This window comes from Trachypithecus francoisi, unplaced genomic scaffold (assembly GCF_009764315.1).
Source record: "Trachypithecus francoisi isolate TF-2019V2 unplaced genomic scaffold, Tfra_2.0 Lachesis_group3, whole genome shotgun sequence".
In the NCBI taxonomy this organism is placed as follows: Eukaryota; Metazoa; Chordata; class Mammalia; order Primates; family Cercopithecidae; genus Trachypithecus; species Trachypithecus francoisi.
Genome location: NW_022681468.1, coordinates 159,671,682 through 159,696,586, shown reverse-complemented (window position 1 = coordinate 159,696,586; position 24,905 = coordinate 159,671,682). Strand labels below are relative to the sequence as shown.

Sequence of the window (24,905 nt, the reverse complement as noted above, 5' to 3'; positions counted from 1 at the left end):
AAAGCTTTCTATAAAAATTATGCATTAGGAGTCAGACTCATGTTTATGTATTCTAGCTCCTGGTAGCCTAGAAGGAAACTGTGGGCATTTTAAGGTACCGCAAGACCCTCTTATGGGCACTTTTGCTTTTCTCCAGAAGCGTAAGACAGGTTTCTGGTTTTTTTTTTTTTTGTATTAACTTGCACGTATTAATCTAAAGGTAATGACCTTTTTATCTAGAGGCTATGAGCTAGCTGAAAGCTCTAGACAAGACAGCTGACAGACAAAGACAGACTGGAAAGGAGTCTGTGAGAGAGATTTTATAGCTCCCATGAATGGACTCACTGTAAGCAGAGCCTTCTTTAAGTCTTACCCAATCAAATATGTGACCAGGGTAGCCGATTAATACACACTCAATTAGATTAGCAAGGAGTAACATGATGTTTCAAGTAAAAAACTTCGGTTGTGAAACCGCAGCTGTTTGGAGCCGTTTAGTATAGGCAGAGGGCAGGCAGCATGGTCAGTACAGGGTCCTGGGGAGACACTGTAGGAGAGAAGGTGCATCCCCTCAGCATGCTCCCGCAGTACCCAGCATCCTAAAGTACTCAGTGGCCAGCAGCCTGCTCCAGACTCTTCCAAACGGTTCTGTCGTGTGAAGTCTCCCATGAGATACCTCTCCAGCACATGGGAGTACAAATACCATGCAAGTTCGTCTGGTGACATACCACAGCAAATTCTCGGCCACTCAGTGAGCCACAGTTGTTCTCCTTCCAAGATCTCAGCCCTGAGGATGGGTGGGTGGGAGCCTCTTCCTTTGGCACTCTATCTCAGCACCAAGGAGAGTAGCTGCTCCTTCTACCTGTGGTTCTTTTTTGTTTTGTTTTTGAGACGGAGTCACGCTCTGCCCCCCAGGCGGGGGTGCAGTGATGCAATCTCGGCTCACTGCAACCTCTGCCTCCTGGGTTCAAGTGATTCTCCGGTCTCAGCCTCCTGAGTAGCTGGGATTACAGGTGCATGCGGCCATGCCCAGCTAATTTTTTGTATTTTAGTAGAGGCAGGGTTTCACCATGTTGCCCAGGCTGGTCTTGAACTCCTGACTTCAGGCAATCGGCCTGCCTCAGTCTCCCAAAGTGTTGGGATTACAGGTGTGAGCCACCGCGCCCAGCCCTATCTGTGGGTCCTTAATCTTCAGAGCTCTCTTTAGCTCTTACCAGTTAACCCCTCATTACCCCCGTTGTGTTTAATTTCTTTACATTCAACTTTCTCTGTTCATGAACACTGTGCTTTCTGTCTCCTGATTTTAAGATATGCCTGGTCGCCATTTCATAGTATTTTTCCCTTTTACTTCTAGCTCTATGAACACCTTTCCAATAAACTTGATGTGCTTTATTTAAAAAATAACCTTAATACAGGAAACAAACGGAGGGTTGAACATTCACTCTAGTAGAATATCCTTTTCTAAAGCCAACTCCCCATTACAAATTAAAGACTTATACTACAAAAACGGATTTATACATACTTTTTACAAGTTCACTAATTGCCTAAGGTAGGCAAGAACACCACAGTTTAGGTGGAAACAAAAGCTAGCTACTAATCCCTTTAAAAGGTATTGGATTATCTCAGCCACAATTAACAATAAAAATATGCTAAGAATTTAAGTTAACCGTATTCCAAAGTTTTTTCCACTGACAGGAAAATTTCAGCCTGGAAGGCTCTATTGCGTATAAGATAGAAAAGTGAAGGCATACTCCAGTTTCATACTTAGAATGTTGCAATCACTGCTAATCCTCTAATTTTATCTGGAAACAAATATATACACATTGAAGTTCCTCCTTCACAGCAATTAAAAACTTGTCTCTCTCTGCACTGGTACCCAAAGAATTCTGGGGATGAGAAAGCAAGAGATACGGGGCTGGTACTTGGGAACAAAAGGTAAAAAAGTCGCCCAGAAAGTATGCTGAGAAGGCAGGAGAATAATTCCCTTAATTCCACTTTGGCATTTTGCAAGCTAATTTCTCACAATGTAAATCTGTCCTTTACATGTCATCTGCTTTCTAAAGCATACATGTGTTCATGAGCATGCTTCTGGAAAAATCTGAGTCTATTTCATTGTGATACGGTTCTTAGGCAATAATTGAGATGTATGTGTTTGTGGAGCTTATGCTACTGTACAAGTGCTTCTCATCTTATATATTCATGTATTAATCTAGTCCATCTGCATTAGAAGAGAAAACAGATCTGCTGTTCAAAAGTAATTTTCATGGATATGGAAAACTTTAGTAAGAAACAACTGAGGAAAGCCCAAGAGGACTTTTTTCTCACTTAAAGAATTGTGTTGTTACACCTTCGCTGGTGGTATAACGATTATTCTGTACTTTGACTAATACTTATTAGTAAAATAGCACTTTGTGCAGTTTATTTGGTAGATTTTATACTGGGAAACCAATGTCACAAATCTTATTAGGATTCTCTCAAAGAAACAGAAAATTATCTCACATTTTAAAAATCTGCAAATAAGATTTTTTTGTACATTTACTATTTTTATACATATAGACAAGTGGAGCAGTCTGTTTTGAAATTTGCCATTTTTAAATATTGTACTTGTAGAAGAAAACAAGTCTCAGCTGATGGAGTAAATGAAATTTATACTTTTACTTTTTACTTTTATATTACTTATTTTTATTTTTGAGACAGGGCCTTGTTCCTTTGCCTGGGCTAGAGCTCAGTGGCATGATCATGGCACATTGAAGCCTCAACCTCTTGGGCTCAAGCTGGCGATCCTCCCAGCTCAGCCTCCTGAGTACCTGGGATCACAGATGTGCACCACCACACCCGGCTAAATATATATATTTTTTCAGACGGATCTCGCTCTGTTGCCCAGGCTAGAGTGTAGTGGTGTGATCTCAGCTCACTGCCACCTCTGCCTCCCAGGTTCAAGTGATTCTCCTGCCTCAGCCTTCCAAGTAGCTGGGATTATAGGCACACTCCACCACGCCTAGCTAATTTTGGTATTTTTAGTAGCAACTGGGTCTCACCATGTTGGCCAGGCTGATCTTGAACTCCCGACCTCAAGTGGCCTCCCAAAGTGCTGGGATTACAGGTGTGAGCCGTCGTGCCTGGCCTACTTTCACTTTTTAAACAGGGGATATATGGTAAATACTGAAGCCTGACTTTCTGCTATTTGATCCATGATCTCCTCTTAAGGGTTAAAATCTAACAGCAATCACTGAATACCCCAGGACTACACTTGGGTTTCTGTTAACTAGAGAAACTTCATCAACTAAAATCTTCCCTCTTCTGGCCCTTCACAAAAGCACACTGAAATAAAACCTCACACTGGAATTTCAATGAAGTGACCTAAAATCCCCGCAAACTGAAAATAACAGTTGGTTCACAAAAGTTCAGGATGTCATTGATATTCCACTCACTTTGACGTGTTAGATAAAACATATTAGCAAAAAAGCATTTAATAATATTTCAAGTAATAACATTAAAAAAACTTCCATGTTCTAACCAACAAATTTTTTAAAACAGAAAAATTTCACTTCTTGGATCTCCAAATCACCTTCTCCCTTGCTCTTACGATGTAGCCACATGGGCTATACTGCTGCCCTTCCAACAGGTCCAGTTTCCATCTCAGGAGCAGTACATGCTTTGTCTTATTCCAGAATGACCTTCACCTGCCAGGGTCTTTCTTACCCAGGTCAAAATGATGTGACCTCAGATAAGCCTTCTTCCCCAAGCTTGTTATCTAATATTGTCCCCTCCTGCTTCACTATCACACTACCCTGATTCTCTTTATAGCATTTAATCACTAATGAAAATTTACTTTTTCATATTTTCAAATTTATGTATTTGCTTTAGTCATTTGGATATAAGCTCTATATCCAAATTATGGCAGGGATCTCACCTAAGATTGCTCAGGATATGGCCGGGTGCAGTGGCTCACGCCTGTCATCCCAGCACTTTGGGAGGCTGAGGCAGAAGGATCACGAGGTCAGGAGATCGAAACCATCCTGGCTAACACGGTGAAACCCCGTCTCTACTAAAAAACACAAAAAATTAGCCAGGTGTGGTGGCGGGTGCCTGTAGTCCCAGCTACTCAGGAGGCTGAGGCAGGAGAATGGTGTGAACCTGGGAGGTGGAGCTTGCAGTGAGCCAAGATTATGCCACTGCACTCCAGCCTGGGCGACAGAGTGAGACTCCGTCTCAAAAAAAAAAAAAAAAAAAAAAAAGATTGCTCAGGATATTTATCGCCATACACTGGTAACATAAATGTGATATCAGTAAGTATTTGACAAAAGATGAATGAGCAGGATAACATCCACATTACTGGTAAAACCATTCAACCTTCACTACAGAAGGAACATTCACTGTGGTGCCTATTGATCACTCAGAACCAGCGGTCATGGTGTAAGGTACAGGAGCCATGGGAAAGAAGTCATTGATTCATTGATTAACCATTGAGATACTTAATGAATCGTATCTTTCTAACTGGCACCCTTTCTATCTTTCTCAGATTAAAGGGAAACAGAAATAAAAAAACAAAAACAAGGGACCTCATGGTGTGCCTAAAAAAGAACACGCAGTAGTACCAACACCACGTTCACTACCAACAATATATGTAATTCTTGTTTAGAATAAAGCACTTATCAAATTGGATTTATGAAATCTATTTTATTTAGACAAAATACTAACACCAGTGATCAGTAAATAAAATCTGAAACTCACCAATCAGGGTATATACCCAAGGAATATAAATAATTCTATCATAAAGACATATGCACACAAATGTTCACTGCAGCACTATACACAATAGGAAAGACATGGAATTAACGTATATGCCCACCAATGACAGAGCGGATAAAGAAAATGTGGTATATACACACCATGGAATACTATGCAGCCATAAAAAAGAACATCATGTCTTTTTGCCAGAACACGGGTGGCGCTGGAGGCCATTACCCTTAGTAAACTAATGCAGGAACAGAAAACCAAACACAGCACATTCTCACTTATAAGTGAGAGCTAAATGGTAAGAACTTATGAACACAGAGAAGGAAAACAATAGACACTGGGGTCTACTTGAGGGGGTAGGGTGGGAGGAGGGAGAACAACAGAAAACTATTGGATATTGGGTTTAATATCTGGGTGATGAAATAGTATGTACCAAACACGATGACACATGTATACCTATGTAACAAACCTGCATATGTACCCCTAAACCTAACGGTCAAAAAAATTTAAAAAAAAAAAAAAAAAAAAAAAAGAAACTCACTAGTCAGAAGATGGTTACCTCTCCGCATTTGAAATAGAAAACAAAAACAAAAACAAAAAAAACGCTCATCAATATGAGGATGTTTCAACAATAATTTTTAGCCTGTTGGCAAAGTTGCACAGGTTAAGCATCCCCTGCCTGAAATGCTTGGGACCAGAGCTGTTTTGGATTTTGGATTTTGGAATACGTGCATCATACTGGTTACCCATTGAACAGCCCTAATCTGAAAATGCAAAACCTGAAATGCATTTCCCTTGAGTGTCATATTGGCACTCAAGTTTTGCATTTTGGATTTTGCACTTTCAGATTACCTATGCTCAACCTGTATGTAAGTTTCAGAGAAAATTAAGCAATATGTGACAGAAACTATGTACAGTAAGATGAAATAATATTTATAGTTCTCAAATGTTGAAGAAAACAATTATGGAAGGTAGAGGAAAAGGTGTGTAAATAAAAAACTAGATCTTTAATTTAAAAGCTAAGACCACATAAGGATATTTTAGTCAACAATGGACCCCACAGACAATGGTGGTCCCTCAAAGTTAAAATATTGTAGTTTTACTGTCCTTTCCTATATTTAAGACACACAAAAGCTAACTGCTGTTTCAACTGCCTACAGTATTCGGTATAGTAGCATGCTGTACAAGTTTGTAGCCTAGGAGCAATAGGCTATACCATATAGCCTAGGCGTGCGGCAGGCTCCACCACCTAGGTTTGTGTAAGTACTCTATGATGTTCACACCAGGTAGCCTAGGCGTGCGGCAGGCTCCACCACCTAGGTTTGTGTAAGTACTCTACGATGTTCACACAAGGTAGCCTAGGCGTGCAGCAGGCTCCACCACCTAGGTTTGTGTAAGTACTCTATGATGTTCACACCAGGTAGCCTAGGCGTGCGGCAGGCTCCACCACCTAGGTTTGTGTAAGTACTCTATGATGTTCACACAAGGTAGCCTAGGCGTGCAGCAGGCTCCACCACCTAGGTTTGTGTAAGTACTCTATGATGTTCACACAAGGTAGCCTAGGCGTGCGGCAGGCTCCACCACCTAGGTTTGTGTAAGTACTCTACGATGTTCACACAAGGACGCATTTCTCAGAAGGTATCCCCATCAAGTGACACACGACTGCACATTATATGCTCTACCTGAATGTATATTTGGACTTAGCACTCTTAGAAAACTCCTAATACAGAGTGGACTGTATAGATAAGAGCTTTTGATCCCAAATATATGACCTTAACTTGGCCAAATGTGAATTTAGGCTAAAAATTTCTGATTCAAAATATTCAATTTTACTGTCATGTATTTGCTGTATTATAAGCTGTATCAACGCTGACACATCTTTTACTTTAGAATTTAGTAGATGCATTTCTCAGGAGGAACAATGAATGAAGAGATTAAATAACTGTTACAAAGTTTCAATCTTCTGAAAATATTGCTTTTAAGCTTCTCAGAAGTAACCATTTTCATAAAATGGATTTGCTAAATATAAACTAGACTGTTTTTCTATTTGTGAAAACACATTCCCCAAACACTTGAGAACACAGTTTAGGCCTTAGATGAACTCTGTTGGTTTCAGGGAATTAGTGTAACAAAATGTCAATGGGTAGAATGCAGAATGTCAATCTTAACAATCCAAATTTCCCACATTTCAATTTTATCCTGTTGGTCTGAACTTTTACTGTAATAGAAATTTTTCAATATTGTACCTGCTTACGACTAATCATGCTCACTTTTATAAAACTTTATAGGGTAGAACAAAAAGGGTAAACACCTGTTGTCCCGCTAGAGGGAAACATAAAATGGGTCTGTTAAAATAGCTGTAAATATGAAGAAGAACAAAATCTAACCAAGCAGTGGCTCAGATCATACCCTGCAAATCAAAACCCTCTAGTTATGCAGGGACTACAGGAAGATCAGTGAAGTATCTTTTCAATGATATCCACTCAGTAATCAGCAAGAAGCAAAGTGTCACCATCCACTGTGAGCTCTCTCAGTATTCCCAGCTCCTACAGTGCAAGTCTTGGTCCACCCTGGGCTCCCCAACAATACTAAGTAAAACACAAAACAAAGCAAACAAGCCCAGCAACAAGCATTAAGATATAAGAAAACCACTGTAATTATTTTTCCTATGTATATATATTTTTTGAATTTAAAAACAAAACAGAACTATTTTAACATTCCAGACAAAGCATTTGGAAACTTTTTCTGTAATTGACTCCCTTGGCCACATAGTCTCTCTTTATAACTTCTCGATTATACCACTGTGGAATGGGTTTCCAATAAAACTTTACAAAACTAGGAGGCTGGATTTAGCCCACATGGTGCAGTCTGCCAACTCCAGTTCTAGACAACAGTGATGATACTTTGTTCATCTAATTATAATGAAGAACAAGCTTGTGTGTTTTTCTCAGAATTCTCTCCATATGTTTGCTCTCTAAGAAAAGAGTATCACACAGAGGAACATAAGTAGGTCATGACAACAATGGAACTCTGGTAGATTTTAGTTTCCTGAAGATTACGTAGTAATTAAGCTACGAAATTTCTTTCTCTGCACCAGTAAGGTCAAAGATTTCGGTCAAAGGGCCAACAGTTTTAATCCTGGCCCCAATCCCACGTCAACAACATAACCCTGGACTTTATTGCAACCTCTCAATTTTAGTTTGCTTAACTATAGAATGAGGAAATCTCAGAAATGGTTAAATACAAGAAGATAAGAAAGCACATTTGGAAATTCTAACTTATGATACTATTATTACTACTATGAATCATCATAATAGTTACAGTAGCGAACACATGTGCCAGGTATTGTAATAACTAATTTCTCTCCATTCTGTAATGTATGACCTGCCTGCTTCACTGCATATGGGGGTGCTGAAACACAGGGGTTTCAAGGTTATGCAAGTAACCAATGGCAGGCTGGGACATGAACCCAGGAAGCCTGGCTCCAAAGCCCTAAGAAATCACTATATTCTATCGCTTCTCACAACATGAAGATGAAGAGGTTTATTATTCTCAGCAGATAATCGCACATCCTAAAAATATACAAAAGTATTCTGAAATTTAGGAAGAGAATAGGGCAGGGCTGATGTTTGCCAAAACGGACTTCCTTTTACACTCAAGTGAAACCTTTCTCACAGAGACCAAGTCATTTTTTAAATTAATTCTTTAAAGATAATTTACAAACAATTTGTAAAACAAAAAGACACTTATACAGCCAAAATTAAATAACAAAAACAAAAGACTATATATGGAAGTCCCTTAGTGTTTTTTTACACTAGCATTTTACTCTTATAATGTATCTAAGTTGTTTCTCAAGATGCAGGGCATGCTCTAAATTAAAACTCCACAGTTACAGGATTTGAAGATTAAACTTTGGGGTGGAAATGAAACCTTTAAGTAACTGGTATTTATATCTTGTCTGTAGGCAGATTACTAAATTTTCAGGAATTAAATCCTCACCACAAAAAATCTGACAAGAACCTGAAGAGTTTTTTCCTTCTGTAGTTGAAGTTACCTTTTCTTTTAAATACTACACTTTCTAACCAGTAGTCCCCACATCTAGCAGTGCACAGAAAGATACTAAGGGAGGAGACCACCCCTTGTATCGTCTTATGCCCAATTTCTGCCTCCAAAGAAAGTAGTAAAAACTAAAAGGCAGAAATGAAATCCACAGGCAGACAGCCCGGGGCCGCACCCTGGGCCTGGCAGTTAAAGATGGACTCCTGACCTAATCGGTTCTGTTATCTATAGATTACAGACATTGTATAGAAATGCACTGTGAACATCCCTATCCTGTTTTGTTCCGATCTAATTACCGGTGCATGTAGCCCCCAGTCACGTACCCGCTGCTTGCTCAATCCATCACGACCCTCTCACATGCACCCCCTTGTGAGCCCTAAAAAGGGTCAGGAATTGCTCACTTGGGGGGCTCGGCTCTTGAGACAGGAGTCTTGCCAATGACCCCGGCCCAATACACCCCTTCCTTATTTAACTTGCTGTCTGAGGAGTTCTGTTTGCAGCTCGTCCTGCTACATTTCTTGGTTCCCTGATCGGGAAGTGAGGTGAATGGCGGATGGAGGCAGCTCCTTTGGTGGCTTAAGCCTGCCCTGTGGAACACCCCTGCGGGGGACTCTGACCAGCCCGAGCGACGCAGATCCTGAGAGTGCTCCTGGGTAGGCATTTGCCCCCGTGGGACGCCTATGGCAGGCCCCGTGGAGGATCAACGCAGTGGCTGAACACGGGGAAGGAACTGGTACTTGAGTGTCCGGATATCTGAAACTTGGTAAGACTCGTCTTGAGAACTTGCCCACTCTGTGTGAGTGGAAGCGTGGCCTGATCACTCACAGCATGCCTTTATCGGCACTTTGGTTTGGTTTTGGTTTTGACTTGGTTTGAACTGCTTGACAGGACCGGTCTTGGGAACTTGTCCACTCCATTTGAGTGGAAGCGTGGCCTGATCACCCACAGCGTGCCTTTATCGGCACTTTTTTGGTTTTGATTTCGTTTAAATTGCTTGACAGGACTGGTCGTGGAAACTCGGCTACTCCATTTGAGTGGAAGCGTGGCCTGATCACCCACGGTGTGCCTGTACCGCGGTGCACTTTGGTTTTTGTTTTTGACTTGGATTGCTTGATACTTTGGTTTTGACCTGGCTTAGATTTCTTGATTTTGATTTTGATTCTGATTTGGCGTAAACTGTAAAAGTGTGTGTGTCTTTTTTACCCGTTCTTTGTTTTGTGGTGTGCGTGTGGTGTTTTGTCTCAAGGAAACACGGGTCAGGCACAAAGTAAGCCCACCCCACTAGGAACTATGTCGAAAAATTTCAAAAAGGGATTTAAGGGAGACTATGCAGTCACCATGACACCAGGAAAACTTAGAACTTTGTGTGAGATAGCCTGGCCAGCATTAGAGGTGGGTTGGCTATCAGAAGGAAGCTTGGACAACAGGTCCCTTGTCTCGAAGGTATGGCACAGGGTAATCTGTAAGTCAGGGTACTCAGATCAGTTCCCATATACAGATTCCTGGTTACAGCTAGTTTTGGACCCCCCACAGTGGTTAAGAGGACAGGCAGCAGCAGTACTAGTAGCAAAGAGACAGTTAAGGAAGGTCCTCGCTCCACCCGCCGAGGGAAGTTGGCACCAAAAGTCCTGTCCGACCCAACACCAGAAGAATCATGGCAGGAATTGGTACCAGCAATACCCTCTCCTTATCGGGAGGAAGGGCTCCCCACCCCTGAGCCCACAGCCCCTCCACCTCCACCAGATGACCACACCCCTAGACCACGCAAACAAGAGAGGACGTGAAGCCACGGAAGAAACTCCTCCCTTGGCAGCTCGCTTACGGCCCAAGACTGGAATCCAAATGCCCCTGAGAGAGCAGCGATATACTGGGGTAGATGAGGACAGACACATGGTGGAAAGGCGTGCCTTTGTGTATCAACCTTTCACCTCTGCTGATCTCACTTGGAAAAATAATACTCCATCTTACACTGAAAAGCCTCGAGCTTTAATTGACTTGCTCCAAATGATTACACAGACTCATAATCACTTGGACTGATTGCCACCAGCTGCTCATGTACCTCTTTCATACAGATGAAAGGTGAAGGGTGCTCCAGGTGGTAACTAAGTGGCTAGAGAAGCGTGTCCCAGTCGATTACCAAAACCCCCAAGAATATATAAGAATTCAACTGCCAGGAACAGACCCCCAGTGGGGCCCGAATGAGGGACCAGACATGAAGAGGCTAAGACGGTACCGTGAGGCATTAATAGAAGGTCTAAAGAAAGGGGCTCAAAAGGCTACAAATATAAATAAGGTCTCTGAGGTCATCCAAGGAAAAGAGGAGAGTCCAGCGCAATTCTATGAAAGACTGTGAGGCTTACTGTATGTACACTCCTTTTGATCCAGATAGCCCTGAAAATCGGTGCATGATTAACACGGCCTTAGTCAAAGCGCGGAAGATATCAGGAAAAAATTGCAGAAACAGGTTGGGTTTGTGGGTATGAATACCTCACAGTTACTGGAAACAGCCAATCAAGTGTTTGTGAACAGAGATGCAACAAGCTGCAGAGAAAGCCGTAAGGAAGGCGAACGCCAGGCTAGGCGAGACGCCGACTTACTGGTCGCGGCCATTAAGGAAATTCCCCCCGAAAAGAGAGGGAAAGGGGGGTTCAGGGGAGAATACCCAGTCTAATCGCCCACGCTTGCAACGTAACCAATGTGCCTGCTGTAAGGAAATAGGACATTGGAAAGGTAAGTGTCCCCAACTGAAGGAAAAGCAAGGTGGTTCGGAACAAAAGACCTCAGATGAAGACGAGGGAGCTTTGTTCAATCTGGCTGAAGGGCTACTGGACTGAAAGGGACCGGGCTCAAGTGCCCCCAAGGAGCCCACCGTCAGGATTACAACTAGGGGCAAGGACATCAAGTTTTTGGTTGATAGTGGTGCTGAACATTCAGTAGTGACCACCCCAGTCGCCCCCTTATCCAAGAAAACCATTGATATCATTGGAGCAACAGGAGTTTCCACTAAGCAGGCTTTCTGTCTACCACGGACCTGCTCGGTGGGGGGACATGAGACAGTTCACCAGTTCTTGTATATGCCTGGCTGTCCCTTGCCCTTGCTGGGAAGCGACTTGCTTAGCAAGCTGAGAGCCACCATCTCCTCTACAGAACAAGGCTCTTTACAGCTACAGTTACCGGGAACAGGAGTTATCATGGCCCTTACGGTCCCCCGGAAGAAGAATGGAGACTTCTTCAAACTGAGCCAGGCCAAGAGATAAAACCAGCTCTTGCTAAGCGATGGTCCCGAGTATGGGCAGAGGATAACCCTCCGGGACTGGTGGTCAACCAAGCCCCCGCACTCACAGAAGTTAAGCCTGGGGCCCAACCAATTAGACAAAAGCGGTATCTGGTTCCCAGAGAAGCTCTCAAAGGAATCCAGGTTCATCTCAGGCATTTGAAAGCCTCTGGAATTAGTTCTTTGCCAGTCTCCATGGAACACCTCCCTCCTGCCTGTCCCTAAGCCGGGGACCAAGGACTACCGACCAGTGCAGGACTTGCGCTCGGTCAACCAAGCTACAGTGACTCTGCACCCGACAGTTCCTGACCCTTACACATTGTTAGGGCTGCTGCCGGCTGAGGACAGCTGGTTTACCTGTCTGGACTTAAAAGATGCCTTCTTTAGCATCAGAATAGCTCCTGAGAGCCAGAAGCTTTTTGCCTTTCAGTGGGAAGATCGGAAGTCAGGTGTCCCTACTCAGTACACTTGGGACCCGGCTTCCCCAAGGGTTCAAGAACTCCCCTACTATCTTTGGGGAGGCCCTGGCTCGAGATCTGCAAAAGTTTCCTGCTGAAGACCTAGGCTGCGTCTTGCCCCTGTACATGGACGACCTTCTGCTGGGACACTCCACGGCAGTCAGGTGCGCAAAAGGAACTGACGCCCTGCTTCGGCACCTAGAGGACTGTGGGTATAAGGCGTCCAAGAAGAAAGCTCAGCTCTGCAGACAGCAGGTACGCTACCTGGGATTCACTATTTGGAAAGGGGAGCACAGCCTGGGGTCAGAAAGAAAGCAGGTCATCTGCAGCCTACCAGAACCTAAAACCAGAAGGCAAGTAAGGGAATTCCTAGGCGCTGTGGGGTTTTGCAGATTTTGGATTCCAAACTTTGCAGTACTAGCCAAACCTTTGCACGGGGTTACAAAGGGGGATGACCAGGAGCCTTTTGAAGGGGGGCGTCTACAACAGTAAGCCTTTTGTAAGTTAAAGGAAAAACTTACATTGGCTCCAGCCCTAGGACTACCAGATTTGACAAGGCCCTTTACACTCTATGTGTCAGAAAGAGAAAAAACGGCAGCTGGAGCTTTAACCCTGGCCAAGGCCAGTGGCCTGTCTCTCAAAACAACTAGATGGGGTTTCCAAAGGCTGGCCACCATGTCTAAGGCAGCAATAGCCCTGTTAGCACAAGAAGCAGATAAACCCTTGGGCAAAATCTGAATAGAAAGGGCCCCCATGCTGTGGTAACTTTGATGAATACCCAAGGACATCATTGGCTAACAAATGCTAGATTAACCAAGTGCCAAAGCTTGCTGTGTGAAAATCCCCACGTAACTATTGAAGTCTGTAACTCCCTAAACCTCGCCACCCTGTTCCCGGGTTCAGAGAGCCCGGTCGAGCGATATCTGTGTAGAGGTGTTGGACTGAGCATATTCTAGCAGACCTGACGTTCGGGACCAGCCATGGGCATCAGTAGACTGGGAGTTGTATGTGGACGGGAGCAACTTCGTTAATCCACAAGGAGAAAGATGTGCAGGATATGCGGGGGTAACTTTGGATGCTGTCACTGAAGCCAAACCGTTGCCACAGGGCATTGCAGCCCAGATGGCTGAGCTCAATGATTTAACTTGGGCTCTTGAACTCAGTGAAGGTAAGACTGTAAACATCTACACTGACTCTCCATATGCCTTTCTAACTCTCCAAGTGCATGCAGCATTATATAAGGAAAAGGGTCTGTTAAACTCTGGGGGAAAGGACATAAAATATCAACAAGAAATTCTACAATTATTAGAGGCAGTGTGGAAACCTCAGAGGGTGGCAGTCACGCACTGCAGGGGACACCAGCGAGCCTCCACCTCAGTGGCCTTAGGAAACTCTCGAGCTGACTCAGAAGCTGGAAAAGCAGCATCTACCCCTTACCGGGCATTGGTAGTAGCCCCCCTAACTCCCTCAAACACCTGACCTGGTACCTACCCATTCTAAGGAGGAAAAAGACTTCTTCCATGCAGAAGGGGGGCAAGTAATACAAGGAGGACGGATCCGACTGCTAGATGGGAGGGTAGCTGTGCCGCAGTTGCTGGGAGCCACAATCGTATTGACGGTGCACAAAACCTTCATCTAGGTCAAAACACTCTTAGGCCGGTACTTCTACGTCTCACACTTGCCAGTTCTTGCCAAAGCTGCAGCACAACGGTGCGTTACTTGCCGACAGCACAATGCAAGGCAAGGCCCTACTGCTCCACCCAGCATACAAGCTTATGGAGCGGCTCCTTTGGAGGATCTTCAGGTGGATTTCACAGAAATGCTGAAACGTGAAGGTAACAAGTATTTGCTGGTTCTTGTGTGTACTTACTCTGGGTGGGTGGAGGCTTATCCAATATGAACTGAAAAGGCCTACGAGGTAACCTGTGTGCTTCTCTGAGATCTTATTCCCAGGTTTGGACTGCCCTTACAAATCGGCTCAGATAACGGGCCGGTGTTTGTGGCTGACTTGGTACAGAAGACAGCAGAGGCAGTAGGAATCACCTGGAAGCTACATGCCGCCTACCGACCTGAGAGTTCCGGAAAGGTGGAGCCAATGAATCGGACTGTCAAAAATAGTTTAGGGAAAGTATGTCAGGAAACAGGATTAAAGTGGATACAGGCCCTTCCTATGGTATTGTTTAAAATTAGATGCACTCCTAAGAAACAGGATACTCCCCTTATGAAACACTGTATCATAGGCCTCCTCCTGTACTACGGGGGCTTCCAGACACTCCCTGAGAGTTAGGTGACACTGAATTACAGCGACAGCTACAGGCTTTAGGAAAAATTACACAAACAATCTCAACTTGGGTAAATGAGAAGTGTCCCATCAGCTTATTCTCCCCAGTTCGCCCTTTCTCTCCAGGTGATGGCGTGTGGATCAAGGACTGGAACATAGCCCCTCTGCAGCCACAATGGAAAGGACCACAGACCGTCATCCTGACCACCCCCATGGCTGTAAAGGTAGAAGGAATCCCAGCCTGGATCCACCACAGCCATGTGAAACCTGCAGCCGAGGAAACCTGGGAGGCAAAACCGAGCCTGGGCAACCCCTGCAAAGTGACCTTGAGGAGGACAACGAGCCCTGCTCCAGTCACACCTGGAAGCTGACTGGTCTACACACAGCCGAAGCATGAGGAGAATCATCATGGGACTCATTTTCCTTATAACGTGGACTTGTATAGTAAAAGCTTCCACTGATTTTCCCTGCATGGAAGACTGCTCTCAGGGTATACATCAGGTTACCGAGGTAGGGCAACAAGTTAACACAATCTTTCTGTTCTATAGTTACTATGAATGCCTAGGAACTTTAAAAGGAACATGTTTATATAATGACACTCAGGACGAGGTATGTAGCCCAGGAAACGACAGACCAGATGTGTGTTATGACCCCTCTGAGCCTCCCATGTCCACAGTTTTTGAAATAAGATTAAGGACTGAAGACTGGTGGGGACTCATGAATGATACAAGTAAAGTATTAGCCAGAACAGAAGAAAAAGGGGTGCCCAAACGCATCATCTTGAAATCTGATGCCTGTGCCAACATTAACAGCAATAAGTTAGGAAGGGGATGTGGCTCTTTCAGTTGGGAAAAAGGCTATATGACTGAAAATAAGTACATTTGTCATGAATTAGGACTGTGTGGAAATGAATGTGGATACTGGTCTTGTGTCATTTGAGCCACTTGGATAAAAAATGAAAAGGATCTAGTCCACCTTCAGAATGGAAAAAATGGCCCTTCCTGCACTAAGGGACAATGTAACCACTTAGAGCTAGTAATAACCAATCCCCTTGATCCTCACTGGAAAAAAGGGGAGCGTGTGACCTTAGGAATCGATGGGGCCGGACTGGATCCTTGAGTAAATATCTTGGTTCGAGGAGAAGCTTACAAACGCTCTCCTGGGCCAGTGTTTCAAACTTTCTATGATGAACCAAATGTACCAGTACCAGAAATTCCAGGAAAAACGAGAAATTTGTTTTTGAAATTTGCTGAGCATGTAGCCCAGTCTCTCAGTGTCACTTCGTGTTATGTATGTGGAGGAACTGTAATGAGAGATCAATGGCCATGGAAAGCCTGAGAATTAGTACCTACAGACCCAGTTCCTGATGAATTCCTGACTCAAAAGAATCAGCCTGATAACTTCTGGGTCCTAAAAGCCTCAATTATTGGACAACATTGCATAGCTAGTGAAGGAAAAGAATTCACTCACCCCGTAGGACGACTCCGTTGTCTGGGACAGAAACTGTATAATGGTACCACAAAAACAGTCACTTGGTGGAGTCCAAATCAAACAGAGAGGAATCCATTTAGCAAATTCCCAAAGTTGCACACCGTGTGGACCCACCCGGAGTCCCACCGGGACTGGACAGCCCCCACTGGATTATACTGGATATGTGGGCATAGAGCTTACGCCAAATTACCTGACCAGTGGGCAGGTAGTTGTGTTACTGGCACTATTAAACTATCTTTCTTCCTACTGCCCATAAAAACAGGTGAACTCCTGGGTTTCCCTGTCTATGCTTCCTGCAAAAAGAGAAGCATAGCTATAGGAAATTGGAAAGATGATGAATGGCCCCCTGAGAGAATCATACAATATTATGGGCCTGCTACTTGGGCACAAGATGGCTCGTGGGGATGCCGGACCCCCATTTACATGATCAACCGAATCATATGATTATAAGCTGTCTTAGAAATAATCACTAATAAAACCGGCAGAGCCTTGACTATTCTGGCCCAGCAAGAAACTCAGATGGAAATGCTATCTATCAAAATAGACTGGCTCTCGACTACTTGCTAGCAGCTGAAGGAGGGGTCTGTGGGAAATTTAACCTTACTAATTGCTGTCTATAAACAGATGATCAAGGGCAAGTAGTTGAAGACATAGTTAGAGATACGACAAAACTGGCACATGTGCCTGTGCAAGTGTGGCATGGATTTGATCCCGGGGCCATGTTTGGAAAATGGTTCCCAGCACTAGGAGGATTTAAAACTCTTATAATAAGAGTTATCATAATAATAGGAACCTGCCTACTGCTCCCTTGTTTGCTACCCGTACTTCTTCAAATGATAAAAAGCTTCGTCGTTACCTTAGTTCACCAAAATGCTTCAGCACAAGTGTACTATATGAATCACTATCGATCTATCTTGCAGAAAGACATGGGTAGTGAAAATGAAAGTGAGAACTCCCACTAATAAAATGAGTGAGAGTCTCAAAAGGGGGGAATAAGGGAGGAGACCACCCCTCGTATTGTCTTATGCCCAATTTCTGCCTCCAAAGAAAGAAGTAAAAACTAAAAGGCAGAAATGAAATCCACAGGCAGACAGCCCGGCACCGCACCCTGGGCCTGGTAGTTAAAGATCGACCCCTGACCTAATCGGTGATGTTAGCTATAGATTACAGACATTGTATAGAAATGCACTGTGAAAATCCCTATCCTGTTTTGTTCCGATCTAATTACCGGTGCATGCAGCCCCCAGTCACGTACCCCCTGCTTGCTCAACCAATCACGACCCCCTCACATGCACCCCCTTAGAGTTGTGAGCCCTTAAAAGGGACAGGAATTGCTCACTTGGGGGGCTGGGCTCTTGAGACAGGAGTCTTGCTGATGACCCCGGCCAAATACACCCCTTCCTTATTTAACTCGGTGTCTGAGGAGTTCTGTCTGTGGCTCGTCCTGCTACAATACCCGGAGCTTAAAAAAAAAAAAATACAGCTGACCCTTGAAGAACATGGGATTGAACTGTGTGGGTCCATTTATACGCGAATTTTCTTCCACCTCTGCCACCATGATACAGAAAGACCAACCCCTCCTATTCCTCAGACAACTAAATGTGAAAACAAGGATGAAGGAAATGAAGGGTGAAGGAAATCGAGGATGAAGACCTTTATGATGATCCACTTCCACTTAATGAACAGTAAATGTATTTTCTCTTCCTTATGGTTTTCTTATTAACACTGTCTTTTCTTTAGCTTACTTTAAGAATACTGTATATAATACATCTAACCTACAAACTTTGTACTGTTTATGTTATCAGTAAGCTTCCAGTCAACAGCAGGCTGTTAATAGTTAAGTTTTTGGGTAGTTAAAAATCACAGGTGGGTTTCTGACTGTGTGTCAGGGTAGGAGGGAGGTTCTGGTCCCTCCAGGTTGTTGGAGGGTCAAATGTATTGCCTGCTTCCGTCTCAGATGAACTGAAAGCAAGCCCCAGAAGTTTGTATTCTTGAAAGTTCCCATATTACTGGTGCTACACATGAGAACACTTAAGATTCCTAGGAGAAATAAAACATCACAATATAATACAAAAATAGTAATTTTGGGGGAAAAAAACCCCTCAACTTTTAAGTTAAGGTTACAGATTCTACGTGTTAAGGAACTCTAAATGAAGAAAGTAGATATCAGAAAGAATTTTCTAAGATTTAGAATTTGTTTACAATGTAAACTAATGGCCAAACATTTAAGATTTTAAGATTGCTTTATTTAAAAGGGGAAATCATGTCCAAATTACTTAAGCACGGTTTCTAGCTGAGAAAGGGATGTTAAAATCACAGCTGCTCCCATGAATCATCAAAGGTGCTGTATCACTGTGTGTGTTTGTGTTGCGGCAGTAATCCTTTTCCTGATAACATCTATGCTGTGCCAGGAAGATTTTTAGAATATATTAATTGCAGCAATTAAAAATCATCATCAGTTATAAGCCAACTTTACACGTAACATGCCATAATATTCCTTTAAAAATCATTATATCCTTAAAATAAACACCAGGGTTCTTATAATTTATAAATCTAAGTTTGAAATTTAGAAATAATCGGCTTCACAAATACATAAAAACTACAGTGGATACGAGTTAGCAACCACATTCATAGCTCTTACAAGTTATCCTCTTCTCTTACTAGTTCCCATTTTAGTAGAATGTGAAACACTTTTGTGAATATACAGTTTTAACTACCGTGTCACTATGGTTTTTTACAAACTTTAAAAAGGCTCTCTCCTGGCTAGGTATGCCTCCCTTCCCTTACTTCTCCCTTGCCTCTTCAACTTCCTAAAATAATGTGCTACCTGTTATCCAGTTCTCTGACTTCTTTCCAAATTGTTTCTCTTAGCAATTTTAGTGACTTCTATGGCTTCTGCTAACACCTCTATGCAAGTTAAGTCCCAATTCAGCATCTCTAATCCAAAATCATCTCTTCAGATCTAGAAGAGATGACCAAATTTACTTTTTCTTTCCAGCTTCACTGAGGTCTGACAAATAAACATTATATCTACTAAAGGTGTACAACAGTGATGTTTTGATATACATATTCAAATGATGACTGCAACCAAGTTAATTAACATATCCATACCTCACAGTTACTTTTCTTAATGTGTCAAAAGAATACCTTAAGATCTACTCTCATATACATTATTAACTCTTGCCACCACAATGTAAATTAGGTCTCCAGAACTTATTCATCTTATAACTGAAACTATGTACCCTTTCATCAACATCTCCCCATTCCTCCCCACCCCAATCCCTGGTATCCACCATTCTACTGTCTGTTTCTATGAGTCCAACTTGTTTAGGTTCCACAGTAAGTGAGGTCATGCAGTGTTTGTCTTTCTGTGTCTGGTTTATTTCACTCAGCACAATGACCTCCAGGTTCATCCATGTTGTTTCAAATGGCAGGATTTCCTTCTTTTATAAGGCTGAATCATATTTCATTGTGTGTGTGAACATATACACCACATTTTCTTTATCAATTCATGTGCTGGACATTTAGGTTGACTCCATACCTTGGCTATTGTGAATAATGCTGCAACAAACATGAGAGTGCATATATCTCTTCGAGACAATGATGTCATTTCCTTTGGATACATACCCAGAAGTGGAACTGCTGGATCATGTGCTAGTTCTAGTTTTAATTGTTTGAGGAACCTCCATATTGTTTTCCAGAATGGCTGTATCAATTTACATTCCCATCAACAACATATAAGGGTTCCCTTTTCTTCTAAACTGTCTCTTCAGCCCTGGACTCATGTTTCAAGTGATCTTCATGTGGACTGCAGTTAACCATGGGTCAGTTGGTGGCCTACAGAGCCTTGGGAGTCTCCAGAAACTGTATGCAATTGCTGCATGTATATGCACATGCAAATTGTCTGGAGAGAAGGATCATAATTTTCTTCAGATTCTCAATGTACATGTGACTCTAAAGAAAGATAAACTCAGGTACGTCACATACTACCACTATACCAGAACCTCTGGCATAAATACTAGTGTTTTGTTTTGTTTTTGAGAAAGAGTTCCCCTCTGTCACTGAGGCTGGAGTGCAGTGGTGCAATCTCGGCTCACTGCAACCGCCGCTTCTCAGTTTCAAGCAATTCTCGTGTCTCAGCCTCGCAAGTAGCTGGGATTACAAGCATGTGCAAACATGCCTGGCTAATTTTTGCATTTTTAGTAGAGACAGTTTCACCATGTCGATCAGGCTGGTCTCGATCTCCCGGCCTCAAGTGATCCGCCTGCCTCGGCCTCCCAAAGTGCTGGGATTACAGGTGTGAGCCACCACACCCGGCCAACACTAGTGTATTTTTAAAAGAGAAAATAGTCCAGGTTAAGGTGTTTATTAAAGGACTTCAATAGTTAACTTTCCCAAGTAGTAGATTCCTGAAGCTTGCCAGCATCTTCTAATGCAATAGTATGGCAAACTACAGCTGTGGATCAACCGTTTTTGTAAATACAGTTTTATGGGAACATAGTCTGTCTATTCATTACATGCTGTCTATGGTTGCTTTTGCAGTTGAGCAGTGACAAGAACTGTATGGCCTGCACGACTGAAATATGTTTACTATCTGACCCTTTAAGGAAAAGTTTACAGTTATTTTAGATTTAAAAAATGTCTAAATTGAGAAAAACAGATCTAATCTTGAATAATCAAAAGAAATCCATCTTTTATTTGTAACCAATTTTAGATACTGGTATCAAGCAAACAAAACCCCTGTATTTTTTTAAAAATAGGGTGTCTTACCTGCCATTGCTTGGCTGCTGTGGAGAGTGTCTGGAATGATCAGAAGGCTCTGACCGCTGGTCAGGAGATCGTGACCGGCTGCGGCGGGGAGGCCTATCGTGTGATCGACCAGAATGATCTGAGGCCAGTGACTGAATTTCTGAAATGTCTGTTAATAAAAGAGTGCTACTTATTTTCCCACAAAAATAATTACAGTCAAGTATAAAGTACTCCAGTAATAACGAAGATAGGCTATTAAGTAAAATTATATATAAAATGGAAAATTTATGCATTAATTTCATCAGCCAGCGATCAAATCAATAGTGGCGAGTTGTCTACAGGAAAAAATACATATAAAACTTTTAGATTTTGAAGGTGTTTGGCTGGTAAAAAATTGTCATTTCTTTCAAAGATGTCCAGTCTCCCTAGTGTTTTTAAGAAAATAGGTCACTTAGAGGGGGCCTTCAAACAGAGTCACACTCACCGTCTCTCTCAGAGGCATTGGCAGAGTGGATGCTGTCAGACAGATCAGGGACATTCAACAGCGTAGCCCGTTCATCTCTTTGAACTACCATTTTTAATTTGCCTTTAGACCTTTCTATCAATGTCTTTGCATCTGTCAATGACATATTTTCTGTCACAGTACCATTTATCTGCAACAGAAAATAAATTACAGGTTTCAAGTAAATGATAAAATACAAATGTTAACTTGGTTTGTTATAAACAGAAATATCCAAACCACTCCTTGCTGTAAGACCTAAAATATTCTCTTTATACTTTTCCAAATTATCAAAGTATTCCACCTTCCTGAGACGATAAAATCTTTACTGTACTGCTGCTGTCAGAAAAACCCAAAGTAGTATCCCCTAACTCCTCCTCAAAAGGCTGTCACTTTCTATTACTTATAAACAAACAAATAAGCATTTCAATAATATCTGGAAGCAATTATCAGAATTTTTTAATCTGTAAGAACAGACATATCTTATCTACGAAGTAGTACCGGCTGGTGAATAATTATCTCAGGATGACCCTGTGATACCTAAAGTATCAGTGTCGACATAAATAATGCATAAAGGGAATTTACATCCCTCTCCCCCAAACATTGACTTTTTAATTCTCTTTGGCAAAACTGCTTCAAACAACAGCACAGACCACACAGTAACTCTAGAACTTGTTTTCTATTTCAGTTCATTAAAAAGGAAGAATATGACTATACCTTCAATACAACATCACCTTCTTGAATATTGCCATCTCTTGCTGCCAAACTATCTTGTGAAATTTCCTTAACAAATATATGGCTTGCCAATCGAAGACCATATTCTGAAATAATTTAAGTACGTATTTTTAGTGTAACATCCTAAGACAGTTAAATAGATTTCACAAGTATACAACTAAACTAATAGCCACTGCATAGAGTTTTCAAGTACAATCAATAACAAGACATTTTTCTTGGCCACCCTGCAAATAAGACATTCCCTTTAATTAGCAAGTCTGCAATGTCTCCGTGAAAGCAAAGGGAAAGTGTATGGTTCAAACGAAGGACTGATAGACCGTGTTCCCATGTTACTGAAAAGGAGAAAATCCCCAAGAGGACACCATTTCTTTTTGACCAAGCATTGATACACTAGCTCTTCAGAATGCTTAAGGAATACCATTTTCTTTAAGAGACAGGGTCTCACTATGTTGCCCAGGCTGGACTTGAATTCCTGGGGTCAAACAACCCTCCTGCCTCAGGCTCCAGAGTACCTGGGACTAACAGACATGTGTCACACTATGCCTGGCTAGAAAGATAATTCTAAAGAGTAAACTGCTTGAGGTTTGAAAAACTTTGAAAAGATTGACCATTTTATTGAAGACTATTATCATGCATATACTATTTCTATTTTTCCCAGCTCCTAGACCAAAAATATTTCTGATCCTATACACCCCATGATACTGGACAGACATACTCAGAGTACTAGCACGTACTAAGTATGAGTGCAAAGGCTTACAACCAGCTAGGCAGATGTGGGCAGGAGTTATTATGCCAGTCCTTTCCTTTAAACCACCAACCAAGTATCCAAGAGTGAGGACACTGATGACTACAACCATCAGTATAATGTCAGTAGTAAAAGGACTGCCCCTGGTTCTGTGAGGAGAGTCTTACTGCATTAAAAACAAAACCAAAAACCAAGATGGAAAACAGAAAATTGTTTTAACATGGGATAAATTAACAGACTTACTACTGAAGTGTCTAAAAATTACATAACAGTAGGCTGAGCGTGGTGACTCATGCCTATAATCCCAGCACTTTGGGAGGCCAAGGTGGGCAGATCACAAGGTCAGGAGTTCGAGACCAGCCTGGCTAGCACGGTGAAACCCTGTCTTTATTAAAAATACAAAAAATTAGCCGGGCACGGTGGTGCACACCTGTAATCCCAGCTCCTTGGGAGGCTGAGGGAGGAGAATTGCTTAAACCTGGGAGGCAGAGGGTGCAGTGAACTGAGATTGTGCCACTGCACTCTAAGCCTGAGAGACAGAGTGAGACTCCGTCTCAAAAAAAAAAAAAATTTACATCAGAGTTACAGTTTAACTTAAGACAAATATACAAAGAGTACTCACAGCCAGAAATAGAATCAGGGTAAAGAAAACAGCCTTTTAGGAGATCTGGGCAAGGAATGAGGCAGTCATCCATATGGTCATTATATCACAGAAGGATACGGTATTGGTTAAAAGACTGTTCTTTAAGATTAAACACATATAAATGACCATTACACAGATGATCCCAAAATATTCCTTGTATATTAGTTTGTTCGTTCATTCTAAATATTTCTTGGGGTATATATCAACTAGGTACCAGGCATTAGGGAGAAAGCAGCAAATGAGACAGTTCCTGCACTCTGGCAGGAGTCAGTGAAAAAAAGGATGTCAGCATGGCAATTCCAAATGCGATGAGTTCAGAGAGCAGAAACACAAGGATTCTGCACCTACTGGGGGAAGGAGAAGGCCTCCCTGAGGAAAAAATACTAAAGTTAAAACTTTACCTAAGAAAGACCTAAACCTGAAGGGTATGTTTGTGTGGGAGGGGATGCATGGGGTGAGTGATGGCTAACAGTTCAAAACAAATGCACCCAAGTTACGAAGAAAAAAACCTGGTGGACCTAATGAAGTCATAAGTCTAGTGTAGCAGAGACTGAGAATTAATGAAGAAAGGGGAAAAAGAGTAAGACAGAAGTGTCACAGAGGATCTATGAAGAAATCTGCAGAATCAACTTAAAGGGATCCAAGAGACAACCTACGAGACCAAACAAGTCTATGTAAGAGATGACAGTGGCCTGAAAAAGGGTGGAGGCAGTGGAGAAAGAGTGGGATGGGTAAGAGTGGTATTTAGGAGTGACGACATGGCCGGGCGCGGTGGCTCAAGCCTGTAATCCCAGCACTTTGGGAGGCCGAGACGGGCGGATCACGAGGTCAGGAGATCGAGACCATCCTGGCTAACACGGTGAAACCCCGTCTCTACTAAAAATACAAAAACTAGCCGGCGAGGTGGCGGGCGCCTGTAGTCCCAGCTACTCGGGAGGCTGAGGCAGGAGAATGGCGTAAACCCGGGAGGCGGAGCTTGCAGTGAGCTGAGATCTGGCCACTGCACTCCAGTCCGGGCGACAGAGCGAGACTCCGCCTCAAAAAAAAAAAAAAAAAAAAAGAAAATTAAAAAAAAAAAAAAAAAAAAAAGGAGTGACGACATTCATCATGCATGGGGGAAAAAGAGATGTCAAGGGTACCTACCATGTCATCTGGGAATGGCCTGAGAAACTGGATCAATAGGAACACGTTCAATGGATACTTTATGAGAAATACAAAGAAACATTTTAAGAGGGAGATGTGTTTCATCTCAGAT

At 42.6% G+C, this 24,905-nt stretch overlaps 1 protein-coding gene across 10 annotated transcripts in view; it reads right to left on the bottom strand.

The window, feature by feature from the left end:
• TJP1 (tight junction protein 1) overlaps positions 1–24,905 on the bottom strand; it is a 279,503-nt gene that overhangs the window by 47,065 nt on the left and 207,533 nt on the right. For all 10 annotated transcript variants that reach the window (XM_033190726.1, XM_033190728.1, XM_033190727.1 and 7 more), the window contains 3 exons: positions 22,245–22,348; positions 21,513–21,681; positions 21,050–21,197 (listed from right to left, as the gene is read on the bottom strand). In XM_033190726.1, coding sequence (XP_033046617.1) covers positions 21,050–21,197; positions 21,513–21,681; positions 22,245–22,348 — 421 coding nt within the window. The remainder of the gene's footprint in view (positions 1–21,049; positions 21,198–21,512; positions 21,682–22,244; positions 22,349–24,905) is intronic.